Below are 16,683 nucleotides of genomic sequence, written 5' to 3' on the forward strand. Positions count from 1 at the left end.
AAAGCGGAATGGGCGCGCGCGCAGGTGCGATATGAGGAATCTCTATCGCGACCAGACGAGGCCTTTGCCGGTCAGGCACGAGGGGACATGCGGATCCCGAATGAGCTTCCACGCTCGCGTGGGATCGAGCTCCGCGTCCTCCGTGGAATCACCTGGCGCTAAGGTGCCTTGGAGCGAAGCTTCCCAGCCTGAAACTTGCACGCGCGAGACCGCAGACGCGTTCGAGAGCGGAGAGACGTGTGCGGCGACTGTGCGCAGCAGGGAACCGACACCCGGCCGGTTCCCTGTACCAAATAACGGTGTGTTTCTTCGCAGTCCCCCAAAGCAGGGCGACTCAGAGAGAGAAGTTTAGACCACTTCTGCGCGAGACCTCTCCTCGGAGGGCAAAAATGTTGTCTCCCCGACAGAACGCGCAGCTCTCCGAGTCGAGAGCGAAAGCGCACATACTGCCAGTCCGATTCAAGGAAGCGGAGGAGGAAGCGCAGGCAACGCGGAGAACGTGGAGGGAGGGACTGAGGTGTGACGGTCAAGAGGCAGTGAAAAGCCGCGGTGGTGGGTAGCTGGCAGACGGTAAAAAACACGAAAGGGTGTTTGTGACAAGAAATTCCGTGATCGGGTTCGAATTCGGATGACGTCTAGGGGAAAGGGCAGCGGCTGCACAGCAGGGCGAACTCGCCTCACAGTTGGGTGTCGCATACTCCTGCGAGGCGTGAAGAAGACGGTTCGCAGTCGGTGCCGCGACTCAAATGGCTGGTAGGGCGTCTGCAGTTTTTGTCCTAAGGTCCCAACGCGGGGTGCACGCAGGCGGCGCTTCGACGACGCGTCCGCTCTGGCAGCGGGTGTACGTGGCCCCGTTGATCTGCGGTTGTGGAGTTTGCGTGCTTCATTCACGTGCGCGAGCGAAGCTTGGCTGTGGAGGGGTGATGGCGCCTTGTGGCGCAGAAAGGGCTCCTCGTCACGCCTGACGAGGCGGCGGCCTTTTTCTGTCTTGCCTTGTTTTTTCGAGGCGCTTTAGGTGTTTCGCCTGTGTGCCTTCCGTGCGTGTCCTGCGAGGAGACATCACAGTGTTGCTTTCGCGAGGCCCGCCAGTCTAGAGCCGGGTCGCGCGTGGGCGTTTGCAACGTCAAAGAGATGCTTTCTGTTCTGTCTTTTTAGCGCGGATGCGCACAGTTCCTCGCAGCAGAGTCGCCTGCCACGCAAACACCTCCTCCCTGTTGTCTCCCGACTTGCTTGAATGTCTTCGAGCCGCGGTGGCGGCTTGTTGTGTGTCATCTGGGGAACAGCCTTTTTCTTTTATTGTTGAAAGTTGTCTCGACACTTTGAGAAGTGCGCGCGATCGCCGGCGCACCGGAGCCCTCCGCACGCCGGCTGTGTGCAGTCCCTGTGTCTCCCTGGTTTAGGCCTTATTTTTTCCCTCCTCATTGGTGAGGGGGCACCAGCTTTTCCGCACACGTCGAAAAGGTTGTGCGCCGAAGGCTTCACCAACTCCCCACACTATCATCGCGCTCTTCCGTGCTTCAACCATCCCCCCCCACCCTCGGACAAAGATTCACGGTGTGTGGAGGGCGAGACATACCTGCTTGTCTCTTCATTCCCTTGCAGAACTCAGTGATGGCTAGGTGCCATCCACTTTGTGGACGTTGGGCGCGCGTTCACGGTGTAGGACTGGTCTCCTCTGCAGCGTGAATGCGCGACGGGAACCGACTAGCCTTCGTCGTCTTGTATGCACGCGTGTCTGTGCGGCCTCTGTGAAACATCTTGGGGTGCTGTCGACACGTTTCTCCGCGTTGACGTCCTTCGTTCTTGTATCATCGGTTAACACATCCGCGAAGGACGTCTGAAACAAAATCTCTGCAGTGCCCGGGTAGACCGGGAGCTCGTCAGCCACGTCAATCTGCCTCCGCCGTCAAAGCATCACCACCGCCGAGTCTGCGCGTGTGTCAGGCGGCCTCTCGCGGTTGGGTGCGAGCTTTTTTACGTGTTCACGTTCTCTGCTGGAACCCCCGCGAGGAAGCAACGAGGGCCCCAACGTGTTGTCTGGTGTAGCTAAGCTCTCCAGGCGATATGGGCTTTGTCCTCCAACTTCCAGGGTGATTTGAATGAACTACGGTCGCGTCCGGCGTGCGTATTTGAAACAACTGGCTGAGCCAGTGCGCCAATACCACGAAGTCAAAACGTGGGCGTTCGCTCATGTGCTGTCGTACATACACTGAATGCCCATATATGCTTGTTCTGGATCGAGTGAAACCTTGAGTCTTTGCGCTGTTCACGCACAATATGTCTTCTTTGCTCACGGAAACGCCGCGCCCCAGGGTGAGACGCTGCGTCAAATGACGCTACCGAAAGTGGTGCAGGTGATGCCGTGGACAACTGATGGGCGCTCGTCTTCTCCATCTTGAGAAAGACAGAACACTGTTTTCCACCGCACGGGGACGAGGGGTGCAAGAAGAGAGTACACCTTCACCCTTCGCCTTTGAAGAGGCCCCTTATTTCAGATGCCCCTTTCGACTTTTCGGTGACGAAAGGAACGGGTTTCCACCATGGTTTGGAATGCAGTGAGAGCCCCCTGAACCGCGACGGTATTCGGAGTTATATCGCCGCTGTGTTCTGCGTGCCGCATGTTTGCAAGGATTGATTGAGAGTCAAACATTCGGTATAGCAGTTTAGACCGTGTCATAACCTCTATCGGAAATTACAATGTTCAACCGCCCGAGTTTCTAGCGAAGATTCCTCTTCCAACGCGCTGCCTGGGCGTGGCATACGCTGAGACGGGTGAATGGTGTCAACCGCGCAGCGGGACACGAAGACAAGCAGGTGTCGTTTCAGCCTTCTGGCGGCAAAACGTGAGCAATTCACACACGCAGCTGTAGCTCTTGGGCAAGCATCACGTACTTCTTGCTGCGGATGGGCTGTCTTTCCTGACAAAGTTGATCTCCAGGACGCATAGGAAACTGAGGAAGAGCTTTAGACACTCACGCTGAACAATTCTTCATATGGAAGTTTCGCTGTCGCGGCAGAAGTTCGTTTTACCTGTGGTAACGCTCGATGGGTTCCGCTGGGGCGGCTGCTTTACCTGTGAAACGCCTGCTACCCGGTTGTGAGTCGCAGTTGACGAGCCTGTCGTAGTTTCGCACGAGGCGAAAGAGGGCAGAAAACGATAAGCACCGAAATGTAGACCACGCATTTCTCCGTTAGTGGTCGATCGCAACGCATCGCTGTTCTTTTCGAGTCACACATGGACGTGAACCGGCTACCCCAAAAAATAGTTCCCGGCTCCGGCGTTATGTCTGACGTGTTACGACGAGACTCCCAGATACGTTGTAGTGATCGTCTACGTAGCAATTCTTGGTTTGCGGCTAGTGGATTGTACGTTTCGGCCAACGGTAATATGGTATATAATGTAGTATAACAAAGGAACACACTACATATTTCGGCATACCAGGGTGCCTCGCGACGGTAGGTGTGCCATAACAAGTTCCGGCCTTACAGCAAGCTCACCGGCTGCGTATGTGGGACCAAAGACGGAAAAACTATGCGTATGTGTTATATTTAGTTTAGGCGATCCGTCCATGTACGAACGCGTGTGCAGCCAAGAGAAACGAAAGCATTCGTTGCAGCATGCTATGGGAACGTCTGGAAGCCCGACCGGTTATCGGATAATGCGGGAACTAGGGAGGAGGTTGAGTTTTGCAGAGGCAGATAGTCAGCTTCAGTCTGTGGCGCACAAGCATAGACAGCAGGAGTTTCGTGATCGCGCATTGCGGCTCCACTCATCAATGAAGCCTTGATAACGGTTCTCCTATGCTTTGAGTGTTCCTCCCGCCACCGTGAACTGCACTGTCAGTGAGCCCACAATCAGGTTTGTGTGTGCCTGCGTGGCGCAGCCCTGGTGCCACGGGTTCCACAGGTGGGTTCTCTGACCAGAAATGCTTGCCGTCACGCACGCTAGATACAGCCCAGAAAAAAGCGGGACAGAAATAAAGCGTCTGTGTATCCCTCCCCCCCTCCTCCTTTCGATCACCTGGACAGCGCACTCTCTGATCTTCCTCATACACGATTTCACACGAACCGAATGCCCATTGTGCTGCGCAAAAAAATGCGTGAACCCTCTTCTGAGTTTACCTTTCCCTCTTTCCTTTGGCTGACCCGCTGGCCCGAACTGCGGGCGAGAAAACAATCCCCCGCACCCTACAGGCCAATTGGGAGACAGGGTCGCACGTCTCTTTGCTTTCAGGCCATCGTCCCTGTAATATGTACTCTTGGTTAATCAAAGGATCCTTGAAGCATGGAGAAAGTGAAGATAGGACTCTATATTTTGTCCCGTGTATTTTCCGTGATCTCGCACCAAGCTGGTCACCCGCCCCCGGCTACCATCGTACTCTGCGCGCGTGAGCTTTTTGGACTAACAGAGATGGGCCCGCTTGCGTTCGACGGGGCACGAACCGAACAGGGCGGGTGTTTACTGTAGCACCTTTGTGAACTACTGGGCGGTTCAGCGACGATCTTTCGTGTTGTCAGGCCAAATCATATTGCTGCATTTAGTTTCCACGACGACTGAAACTGTCGGCTCAAAGCTGTCCGCATCTGCTCATTCAGTTTCGTTGTGTACTGAGCGATGTACGGTAAAAATGGCTTCGAGCTTGTTTCAGAGTTGATCGCGTGCGGACGACAACGCTGACGCAGGATTATTTTCCAGTTGAGCCAGAACTCGTGTGAGGGAAGGGGGATCTAGTTTGGTAGGCTCGCCTCCGTTCTTTCTCGACGCCGCTTTTCATGAGTTTCCGTCCCAGGGACACACTACAGAGATTCCTGAAGCTGCCACTTGACTGGCGCACGAATGGAAGTTATCCCTCGGAAAACGCGTTGCAACAGTCACCGTGCATCGGGGCATCTGAGGATGGTGCCACCCGCAGCTGCCTTTGTCTTTATGAGAACACTCTTCTGCTGCGTTCCTTTGGTCTTAGTTTTCGGTAAGCAATATCCGCACGCCACTGAAGAGTGGGTGAACAAAACCCACTCTCTGATGGGACTACCTGCCGCACTGTTGTCACGGTAGTCGACCCGTGGAAAGAGCCTGCTTCTGCACTTCGGGTTGGGCGCATGTAACCCCGGCGCGGAGGGGGATACACACGCACCACTCCAATAGAGACCATAGAACGTGTCTGACCTTCTATATTCAAAACTCGCACGACAACAGTTCACGTGATTTTGTGGCGCTATCCCTGTTTCAGTCCAGGGCGTCAAGGACACTTCCTTGCTATGGGAAACTGAGACGGTTTCTGTTGATGCGCTGGCGTCGGCCGCGCGATACCTTCACCCTTCTCTCCTTCGAGATCCCAAGGATGCACACCATCCTTCTAATCGAAAAGGTCTTTGGACCTTGGTAGGCGATCGCGTGCGCGCTGTGCAGGTCAAAGTGGTCGCTCGCATCACCTCGATGGCACATGGCGAGGTGATCAGGTGCACCGATCCAGTCGGTCGTTGTTCGCAGTACTCGATAACCAGTACTGGCCTGGAAGGCCTGAACGGCCATGTGAGAAGGGCGTGTAGCCGCCTTGTGAGGCAAGACCACGCACTTCAGATTACAGCTGTAGAGCGCCTCAAAACAACAGCTGTACGATGGCAACCGGCAAAGCTGTTCGACCGCGAGAGGAACACGTTGGCAGACCGAGTTCCGAGCGACGGACTTGCACGCCATGAAAGCCTGCATGCTACTACCTTCAAACAAAAGGCAGTGCAAGTGGAATGGATGTGCCGCATGGAGCCGCTTCCGCGCCCGGCTCTGCCCGCAGGAGCAAGCAGTGTGAGGACGCCTGCTCAGAGGATATTGGCTTCCAGCGCCTCCCAGAGGAAAACGCTGAGAGACGCATTCCTTTACTACTCCGTCCAACGAGGTATAGAGCACGACCTTGCTGACTTCTTGCGATTGGAAACGCGTGACACAAGTCTGCGGGTACGTTGTCCTTTTCCGTCAGTGGGCTTGGAGAAAGCATACCAATACGTTACACACGTGGCGGCAGCGCTCCCTGGTACAGGAACCGAGAATATAATTCCTACGTCACGCGTCTCAGGCCCGAGGCGTCGCTGTCTTCAATGATAACAACCGATCAGCCATCCTTACTGATGGAAACAAAAAGAAATGGATACGTTTGCAAATAAAAAACTTTGACACGCACCACGAAAAACGTGATGCTTCAAAGAAGAAACGATAGCACAAGAATATGGTCCGTGTCCCTGTACTGCAGTAGTTTTGGTCCATCTCCGCATGTCCCAAACAGAAGACGAGGGGAGTTGTTGTGGACTGGCCTAAGGGTCCGGGGGTCTCACAATTATTCCACGTGGACATCTCATTCTAATGTGCCTCTACAGGTTCATGCAACATTCTGCCGCTCTCCCGAACTGCACGTTGAGCCAATATCCTTGCAGGAGGCGAAGGTGTTTCTCACTGTACATGGCGTACAGCCCGGAGTACTAGCTCGTTTGGATCACACGCATCCTGTGGTGCACTCTGGGCAAGAGCAGACAGGAAACCATCCCAGTACGGATTTCCCCCCTGAATGCCCTCGAATCCTGCAGCATCTCTCGGCTACTCTCCGCAGGCATTATCTCGCTGCTTGGTGTGGCAACTGCTCTATCGAAGGGGACGAAGGCGACATGACCACTATTCTCGCATGCACGGTCAAGGGGAACCTCCGAAACTTTCTCTTGTTCTTGCACAATCGACCAATGGTAAGGTCTTAGTTACGGACATAGGCTGGCCGGAAAAAAACGGACTCCGGCTTGGGGATTTTGCTGCTGCATATGACGGAGTAGCGGTTCAGAGTCTGCTCTAAACTCCACACTCGGTTTTTGGGGGATGAATCTGCACACTCCCCTCCATCAGCTGTCATTTAAAGACTGCTTAACCGTGGTCATCCCGTCGCGGTTTTGCGCCCTACGTGCTACAAGTGAACTGCCTTTCAAGACGGGATCCGTGCAAAGACACAGCCGTAAGATCTGCGAACACACTGCGAACACATGCACCACGCATCGAAACCCAGACGCCGCAGATGCTGAGGTATGAGCTCCCCAGGTCGTATGCTCATGATAGAAAGCATTTTTGTACGAATGGTGCAGGCACTCATGTTATAATAATGGGCTCACTGCAGAGTACTAACTACCGCGAAAAACAGACGGTGGTGAACCCACGCTTCGTGAACTCGGGTCGCGGGGGGCCGGGGGGGGGGGGGAGAGGTGGTGAGATACTTATGCAAGCGTGTATGATGCTCTGATGGCATGCGCCCGACCTTGCAGGTACTCGAGGGTTTGGAAGAGTCGATGAGCGGCTGGCTCGCAGATCGATTGGATACAAGCTTCTGGTGCAGCATCACTTTCGATTTCATACCAACAAAGCCATGCTTCGTTTCCTGGGACCTTCCCTTTCATTCGTGGATCCGGATCTCTGGTATATCAGATAGCGAGCTGATGAGGGCCTACAATTTAGACAGGGCAGCAGCCATGCGGGACCTTGCAGAGGCGCTTGCGCATTCTTTAAACGTATCACTCGCCCGCGTCCGGGTGCGTTTTGCCCGTTCCGAGCAGGAGAAGTCTGAAGGCCATACGGTTGAGGAGGTGTGGTGGCGTTACCAGATCGGGCCCGACCCTTTCTTACAAGAAATGTCCGCAACGGACGCCTGGAGGCTGTTGCGCTGCGAGAAGGTGGTGCAAGATAGGCTTGACCAAATGTATGTTCGTCGCAGGCTGAGGAGTAGACTGCTTCAGAGCGGGATTCCTCTGGAGCAGGTGCTCAGAGTGACCACACAACGCCCTTTAACAGCAATGGTGGCATGTGGTCCTGCTGCATCCCTTAAGAACACAGCCACACACGTCATCGATGTGCCTCTCTCTGCTTCACACCGGCAAATACACGAGGCCTTCTTTGACGCGTTCTTAACCCCGCAACAACTCAGCGCCTATATCCGCAACGCTGTTGCCAAAGCGTTGGATCTCCTGCCTCATCGAGTTCAAGTTTGGCCTCTGGCTGGGTCCCTGCATACGGTTCGTACGGGCTGTGGAATTGCGCAACTGAGGCTTCTTGGCCCTGATTTAGACTCTGAGAAAACTCGTGACGAACAAAGCAGCCATCAAGCTCTCGGAGAAAGCTTTGCGAAGCAGCTATTTGACCCCTTGAGTTTTCTAAATACCGATATTTTCGCGAACCTCCAAACCACCGGTGTCCCATTTAAGCTCGCTCATCGTTTGCTTGAAGCACCTGGAGTGGTTGAAACTGTTGACTTGCTCGAGCTCAATGCTCGAGCACGTCAGCTTTCAGGAAAGTGGCCTCGTTTTCTGCCGCAAGTAACGGTGGAGGATACAGACGATTTGCTGGCTGTCTTCGGCAGCCGATTGACGGCAGTGTCAACAGTTGTCGAGCTGAGGCAGATGGCACATGAGGCCTCGAATTCGGAGGACAGCACGCACTGGGAGACGGTCGATGCATTAGTCGCCTCTGCCGTGGACGAAGTTTTACGGACTTCGAGGAGCCAGGAATGCAGCACTAGTGCCACGATAAGCTCTGCCACACCGCAGAATGGGTTTGCCAATCGTTCTATCGAGTGGAGGCTGTGCTACAGCGCGGGAGTACATAACCTTTCTGACATTCTAAAGAACACTGTTGCGAAACGAGAGCAATTAACAGATGAGATTGGAAGGAAAATTCGCCTTTGGACAAGAAACACGCCGGAGTCTGAGCTTGTCGTGCGACAAGAAGTGGAGATGGTCAGCCCATTGCTGGACCTCATTGATGGCTTGCTCCACACCGTAACTGTCCAAGGAGTCGCTCTCACTCAGCCTCAGCCCAAGAGTGTCCACAATTTCCTGTTTCCATTCGTGGTAGCTCACCATCTCAATTCTATTACTGCAAGGCGAGATCAGCGGTCCTTTGTGTGCACCCCAGTGCGCCTTGCGGATCCGCTTGGTCTCGTACAAGTTTTCAGGTGTGGGGACACAGAGAAAGGGTTCCTCCAGTTTCCTCTCGCCATGCCGCAACAGATTGATTCTGCCTTGCTTGAGAAAGCAATTTGCTCGTGGGTTCGTCGCGAGTTCGAAACCTCTGAGTGCAGCGTTGCAGTGCACCCGGGCATGCGCTTCCGCCCTGGCCGTTTTTCTCCGTTCGAGGGTGTGGAGTGCTCTTGGATTCAGCTTAGTGGAGTCGGGCTGCCAGAGCTGCAGGAAGCATACAACCGGAATACCAGTGCGATCTTGACAGACATGGGCGCCTCAGTATCCGCGGCTCTGTCACCGGCTATCAGCTCCGCGAGGGTTTTAGTGTCAAAGGTTATTCCTGTTAGTCAGGCGAGGGGCGAAGTTCCTGCTGTCAGTTTTCGCGTGATGATTCTGCCGGATTTATCTTGCAGAGAGGACAGTGCAGCAGAAGCCATGGATCGACTGCGAATGGAAGACGCCGTCCACCAGGTGTTGTTCGACGAATATGTACTAAAGAGGCTAATGCCACGCCTTGAAACCGTTGGCGCATTCGAGGCTCATCTGATGGCGAACAACGTGAAGCTTCTCCACTCGCAACCCCTTCCCGTCGCCGAAGACCTCGATCTAGTAAAAGAGGACCTGATACTTTGGCAGGTCACTATGGAGGATATTATGACAGCCTATGGAACAATAGGTCACTTCAGCCAGTACATCACTTCCACGCTAGCAACAGCGTTTCGTGTCTCCCATGCTCGCTTCGTGGTGGTTCGAATCTGGACGAAACCACACCCGCTTCGATTTCGACGACCGTGGGAATCGCTTCTCCCAGGACGCAGTGTTACGGTAGTGCGCATCGCTATTCGGTCGCCGGATGAGACAACAGATATTACAGAGAGACTCTACCATCCAAGATTCCTGCAGCTTTTGCTGGAACAACAACTCCGACAGCGGAATAAAAACAATGGGATGCGGCGATTTCTGGTTGATGGGCTGAAACATCTGCTCAACAGAAACCATGTGAGGGTGTCTGCACGGTGCGCCTTCACACACCTTGTCCATTAGCATCATAGTAGTGATTTGGACACGAAAGTCGTAGAATAGGCGTAAGGCGTTCTGGAGTAACGAGCGGTCAACTATTTTGGAAAAACCTGGGGTTGGCCCGCTCTCCAGACACGGTGCCCCATACACTGCTTTCCGCTTTGTATGCTGGAACCACAATTTCTCAGGACACGTGACTAGCCGAGTTCAACGCCTGTTACCTGTGCAGACAGTGGAGTGTTCTTGAATATTGTGCATTCGTCTTTCTTATTCCGAAGATGGAAGATGTCGTGCAGATGATACGGACGGCAACAGTATATGCTTGATCGCGTAGACGTTGGTCAAGCCGTCACACTCCGACCATATTAGGAACTGCTGCGAATATTGCATGATATCGCTCCTCCTACAATTCAAGGAGTACACGCTCTTCCTTCGATCTTTGAAAGCGAGAAGGTCGAGTAATCGACAGCTTGCTTCCTGCCAAGGTTGGGTTACCTGAAGGTCGCCCTAGACAAATTTCCCTTTCGGCGGGGCTACATGGTACACTAAGGTGCAAGCGACTTACACAATTTGCAGCAAAGGCATTGCGAACCGGGAATCTCCCAATAGTCAGACGGGCATTTGGATGCAACCAAACAGCCCACAGGGCACCTTGGGTTCAATATATACGGCCACTCTAGAGGACACACAACCTACCACAAAAGAAAGACTAGGTAGCACAGGCCAGCAGATGGGATCGGCGTCCAGCCTGTTGCGGCCCGGCATAAAGATTACAACGTCGGAACTAACGCAGTGGCTGCAGATATTGGTCGGCTTGTCCTGGCAAAGATGAACATCACACTAAAAATGCCGCTTTGCCAGATGCGTGTCAAGATAGCGCGTAATTGCTAGATGCATCCGAAGCAATAATGCTGCCCGATTCTGAAGCCCTCGGGAACACCACAGCTTTGATGCATCACCGAACGGCTGAACCTGTTGACACAGTTTTCAGGATGAGAAACCGATACGGACGTCGCTACCACACACGAAGCATGCGCAGCCGAAGAAAGACAGTATCTAATACGGTAACGAATGAAACAAATGTGGTGACATTGTGAAGTCTTCCAAGAGCCACCACTACACTGGAGAATAGCACACGCCGTCACATCCCTCAAACGATTTGTTTCATATGCATTCAAACACATATCTCCTGCAACCCCTAGCATGCGGCGCTTGCTGGGTCCCTAGTGAGCGAATGTAAAACACGGTCCGGTTCCAACTACTGTTTCTTCCACTTCGTGCGCAGCTGATCGCACAGCTTCGCGCCCGGAACCTGCAGGACCATGCAGCAGCGTTCTGGCAGTCCTAAATCTAACGGTAGCTAGCTCCCCTTCCTATGCATGACCTTCTCCTTTTGGCTGTCTCTATGTAAGTGACTACGCGCGTGCCTCCTGAACTTCCTCTCCGTTACAAGCAAATCCACACTGATAGCGTTCTCCACAGACTCCCTCTTTCTCCCGCGACTCTTTGGTGCTGGCTGGAAGAGGACTTTTTGAGAACACCCCGATGCGCTGGACGGAATCACTTGCAACTTCCTGAGCTGGCCTTGTCTCCTTCTGAATGCCCCAAGGAGAGCGCCGTCGTGCGTCTTCGTCTTCGTCGGCACAATTCGTCGGCCGCCCCCCGTTCGCTGTCGATGACAAACACTCATCGTTCTTGTATATGGTTCCCTTCCACGAACGACTGTTTGAGGGGGAAGCCGAAAGGCTTGGCCTCGTGGATGGATCGGTGAAACAAAGGCAACTCTGCTGTGCTGATTCCGGAGAGCCAGCGTTCGCGGGAGACGGCAACGATACTGCTGATGTTGGGCCTCGTGCTAATGGCATGTCCAAGCCAACAGCGTGCATTTCGCTTCCAGCAACAGGTCTTTTCCAGTCGCTTGGAAATACCGATGGAGATATGCCTGTCTCAGGCGAGACAGATGAAGCAGTACCAGGTGCAGAGACTGACGTCGTACCAGACGAGGATGTCAGTCCACCTGGCCGCCCACTATGCCCGGGAGATGATGAAGCGAGAGAAGGACACCGAGACGACGAAAACATTGCGTATGCTAAAGCCCCAATGCCTTCGGGCGGAGCTTGTCCCACAGGTTCTCCCCTATGAGAGGCTGGCAAAGAATCGCCATTTCGGCCCTCTGGGTCGCTGTCTCCTGTTAACTGTATTCCGGTGGGAGGAATGAAGAGTCGAGCGGATGCCGGCGGACTACTTACTCCCCAGTGAGGCGAAGAAGAAACAGAGCTCGTGTCTGACTCCGTAGAGCTGGAGACACATTCGCGGGCATCTGGCACATTCGGCTGCTGCTGCTGAGCCTCGTCCCTTTCTTCTCGCGAAGCAAGAACAACGGAAGTTGCTAGAGATCGCAGAAGTGGATGCGCCTGGCGCTCGTACCGAGCCATCACCAGGCTCACTTGGTAGAAATACAACTTCCAGAAATCCTAGGAAAATAAGCACAAACGCCACAACTCTCAGGGCCACTCAGATTGGTATTGCACTAAAGACTGGCGCGAAATGCGAGGCAACCCATCGCGGAAACACGGGAAGACCAACCGCCGCGAACCGCTGCCCGCGACCCATGGAACACAACAAATGCAAGAAGGGGGCGGAAGACAGTTGACCGCTTGCTCTGGCTGCACGACTCATGAGTCGTTCGGGAGGCATTGCTGTAATAACTTCCCAGGCGGTGATTTGTCGGCGACGAGCTCGAGGCGGGTACCTTGGAATTAATTCGCTCCCTTCCAACAAGCGAAGCGAACGCGAATGGTGACCAAAGTCTTCGCTTAATAGTAACGCAGGCACGGATGCACGATTTCTAGGGTCCCCTCTAATTTTGCTCACCTCTTCTTTTAGCCTGCGAGGGACTATATCGAAGTGCAGCCTGCTGAGACGGCTGTCGACCTCGCGGATGCGATGCGCGGCCTTCCACATAAGTCTCTTCCTCGACACCCGGTTCTCCAAATCCCCCTCCTTTTTTCTCGTTGATTTTTCCTGTTCCTGTTCTCTTCCGTGCTGTCCCGCACCTGCGGGTTCAGTGAGCCACCGGTCCCATAGTGTCTCAATAACTGCCATATCGTCTTCCATCTCTCCAGTTACCGCTGGCGAGTCTTCATCAGTTTGCCGCTGCTCCGTATTACCCACCAAAATGGATGAACACCGTATCGCGCCGGTCCCCTCTGGTCTCGCTTTGCTCTTGCTTCGACACCAACTGTCATCTTCACTTATATATAACAATAACCGTAGGGCGACCGCGCGCAGGCGACTTAAGCGAACGCGTTCTCGTCTATTTATCATACTCTCGGTTCTTCTCAGTCCCTCAGCAGCTTCCGAATCTTCTTCCACCGGGGCTGAGAGGAGAGGCCGCTGCAACGATGCAGCTGCATCTCGCGCTGCCCACAATACAAACTCGAAAGGAGTAGCCTGCCCTTGAAGAACTAGTATGTCCTCATCCTCGTTGTCTCCGGACGAGCTCTCTGAAGGCTCGTCTTCTTCCTCGACCCTTTCGCCGCTTGCCCAACCCACAGCACGGGCGTACGCGAAGAAGTGCTGTGAACGACTTCTGCTCCTCGACATCGGCTTTCGTATCCCCTCTCCCTCGTGAGACCATGTGAATCTTCCCGGACGAGCGGGCTCACCTACCACACTCGAGTCACTACTGTCATCGGTGCTGCTCTCGCCCACAGCTGCCACAGCAGCAGCGGCGGCTGCGGCGACCGCACCTGCCTCGGCAAAAGCGCCACTCGCAGCAGCTGCAACTGACCCTAAAAACGATCGGCGTTGTGCCGTGCGAGCCCCGCGGTTCGCGTGGCGTCTCAGTACACCTGACGACTCGCTGCCACCGGAAACCAATTCAGGCGATGACGTGGATGGAGGCGGCCTTTCTACATTCGCCTCTCCTCGCTCACCTGGAGGTGGCTTTTTCCAAGATGACGACGAGAATGAAAACAGCGAACGAAGAGTTGTCGGAAAGACACCCGACTTCTTGTTTTTACTTGCTCTCTCCGAGTCTCCCGTGGGGCTCTGGCGACCCTCGCCCGGGGCTCGTCGCCAGGGGCGAGGGCGAGAGCGTCCGATCTCTGGTGCCGCACCCGGCGCTTGGTTGCGAGCGGACGACGCGCGGCTCGACAATTCGGCTAGTGGACCTCGGGAGTTGGTGGCGGAGGCATGCCTGCTCAAGCTGGTATTCGAATTTGAGTCGTCGTCCAAGCCATCTAAGAGATGAATTGCCTCTGCGTACTTGCGGCTCAGGCTCCTGAGAAACCCTCCAAAAAGACTGTTTCCACGGTTCCCAACCTGCCGCGTTGTTTCCTTCTCCTCCAGGTCCGTCTCATTCTCCAGCCTGTGCGAAGGTCTTACCTTCTGCCGAGGCTGCACCCGAGGTTTTACCAGAGGTTTCCCTTCCACTGTAATTTGGCACGACGAAAGCGAATCCTGGGAGCCGGAAGTGGCGCGGAACGGGGCAACGCTTACAGACGAGCGAGGCACGGGACTTCGGGCACACAGCGCTGAGGAATGTGGCGCTCTAGTGGAGTCTAACTGACCGCTGTTTGCGCCCCCTGAACCGTCGCTCTTTGTACCTTCTTCCACATCTTCGTCGTTTGACGAATTCTGCTCTGTTGCGTCAGATGACAGTTCGGGTGCCCACATTTGCGGCTGCTCGCCTTGCTCTGTTCCGATAATGCTTGAAACAAGGTCCCCCTCCTCTACGCTATTCCCCTGCCTGCAAAAAATTGGTTCTTCGAAGCTGTTTTTACTCGGTTCCGGGACCCTGCCACTGTCGGTGACGGCCGCCACGTCACGCGGAGTTGCGCCGCGCCGTCGTTGCGAACCAGCGCGGCGAGGCGCGACGCCTGTGGCCCTAGTGCCTCCAGCAGAACGTGCATTTCCTGCGGCTTCGAGTCCCAACTCTGCCCTACGGTGTCCTTCCTTATCTGGACTCTGCCATTCCATTTGCGGCTCTTCAAGGGCGGAACGCTCTTCGACCACATTGCTGATGCTCTTTGACACTGATGGGCCTGCAGAGTTCCCAGGTGCTGACGGCCGCGTCAGCCGACGGAGCGTAATATCGCTCTGGGCCGAATCACGAGTTGACGCAGCAGCGAACGCCGCACTGCCTACTTTATCTGCGCGGCGCGGCCGCCTATATGCGTGGGCGGTCTCCGATGGTGGCCCCCCCATAGAGGAAACAACCGCACGGCGAGCGTACAAAACGCAAGACCCTCGCAAAAAAAGCCAATTGAAAAACGCGCTGTGGAGACGAACAACTGGCGAACATAGAGAACATGGGACGGTAGCGGGCCTCCCGGCTCGACAGCAGCGAAATGGGGGCACCTGAAGGCTCAGCGACCGTCCACCCCCGACATGGGTGTTTGCAGAGTCTTACCCGTGACAAGGTGCGGTACCGACTGTACTTGGCGAAGAAAACGAGACACACACCTTAACGGCCTTCGCTGGCCTGCACGGAGAGACAGTCGTACAGTTTGACAGGACGCAAGTGACGGATCGGAACGACCGACGAACTCGTCTGAACTGCCCTTGCGTCGTCATTCAACTACACAAAAATATGCCACCTCTGCGTAAACAGGATGACACTGCCGGGGGAAGCCGCCGAAATCGGAGATCATGACCGGAAGCTAGCTCTGGCTAGGCGGAAAACTCAACCTCGGAAGAACCATTCGTGCCTCACTGTACTTCAGATTCAAAGAATGAAGACTTCAACTAACGTTTATGCCAGACACATCAGTGAGGTCCGTGTCCTCGAAACAGATGGACGAGGTGAAGGCGAGCCGCGCCACATACGCGTCGGATAACTGCCTGTAGCATCGCGAACGCGGGCATCGTCGAATCAGAAACGGCAAGGAACGTCCCTCTCGGACCGCGGATACCTGGTCGGTACGCCACCACTTTCGCGCGCAACAAAGATGAGAGAAATTTCAATTCTGCCTTCCACTGGCGACATCGCCGGGCGGCTGAAAAGACAACGGACAAAGATGGAACATGAGCTAGGCAACCGTCGGGCAACTTACAAACCTCAGCCGCCCCCCCAGTCTCCATATGATGGCTGGCCCGGATGGGCGGAACTCATTAAATGACGGATATCAGCTTTTTTCAGTCACGGGGGAAAACGGGAAGGTCCAACGAACTCTCCTGCTCGAGCAGCTGGCTTTTTTGCCGAGGACCAGTCCGAGCATCTCTCCGAACAGCCAGCACGGGAGAGATCGAGATGCAGTCATCTGAAACACGTGGGGGACACCAGAAGGAAATCCTGCCATCCCGAGTAAACAGGACGGACAAATTGCAGAAGACAAGCTAGGGCCACATTTTTGGGAGGCTCTAGCCAGCAGAAATGGCAAGGGTCACCCCGTGCAGCTGACAGATGTTTGAGAGCGTGATCAGCGCCTAAGTACACTGCCATTCAGCTTGAGAAGAAAGCGCTGATAATTGCGTCAAAGAGCTGCGGATCAGCGATTTCTTCCGTCCCCTTCCTTGTTTCAACGCGACATCTCCACTGCCTGTTGGCACCCACGTCTCGTCTCGGGTGTGAAGAAGTGTCGTTCACAGCAGCGTTTTGTCCCCTAGGTGAGTTGCTATGCAGCCGTCGTGCACACCAGGAAGCTCAGACCATGCGCAGCGCTTCCACCCCCGAAA

The 16,683-nt window shown here is 54.7% G+C and overlaps 2 protein-coding genes across 2 annotated transcripts; one reads left to right on the forward strand and one right to left on the reverse strand.

The window, feature by feature from the left end:
- Nucleotides 1-7,818: 7,818 nt before the first annotated feature.
- Nucleotides 7,819-10,026, forward strand: BESB_018450 (uncharacterized protein; the record flags this gene model as incomplete). The annotated part of the gene is made up of 1 exon (XM_029360560.1): nucleotides 7,819-10,026. One exon carries the CDS (start codon nucleotides 7,819-7,821, stop codon nucleotides 10,024-10,026), a length of 2,208 nt encoding a protein of 735 aa, XP_029216536.1.
- Nucleotides 10,027-11,417: 1,391 nt separating this feature from the next.
- BESB_018460 (uncharacterized protein) lies at nucleotides 11,418-14,985 on the reverse strand (the record flags this gene model as incomplete). The annotated part of the gene is made up of 3 exons (XM_029360561.1): nucleotides 11,418-12,476; nucleotides 12,877-13,058; nucleotides 13,671-14,985. 3 exons carry the CDS (start codon nucleotides 14,983-14,985, stop codon nucleotides 11,418-11,420), a joined length of 2,556 nt encoding a protein of 851 aa, XP_029216537.1.
- Between the last annotated feature and the right edge of the window lie 1,698 nt (nucleotides 14,986-16,683).

The sequence above is a fragment of the Besnoitia besnoiti genome, chromosome X (genome assembly GCF_002563875.1).
Source record: "Besnoitia besnoiti strain Bb-Ger1 chromosome X, whole genome shotgun sequence".
NCBI classification, from domain to species: Eukaryota; Apicomplexa; class Conoidasida; order Eucoccidiorida; family Sarcocystidae; genus Besnoitia; species Besnoitia besnoiti.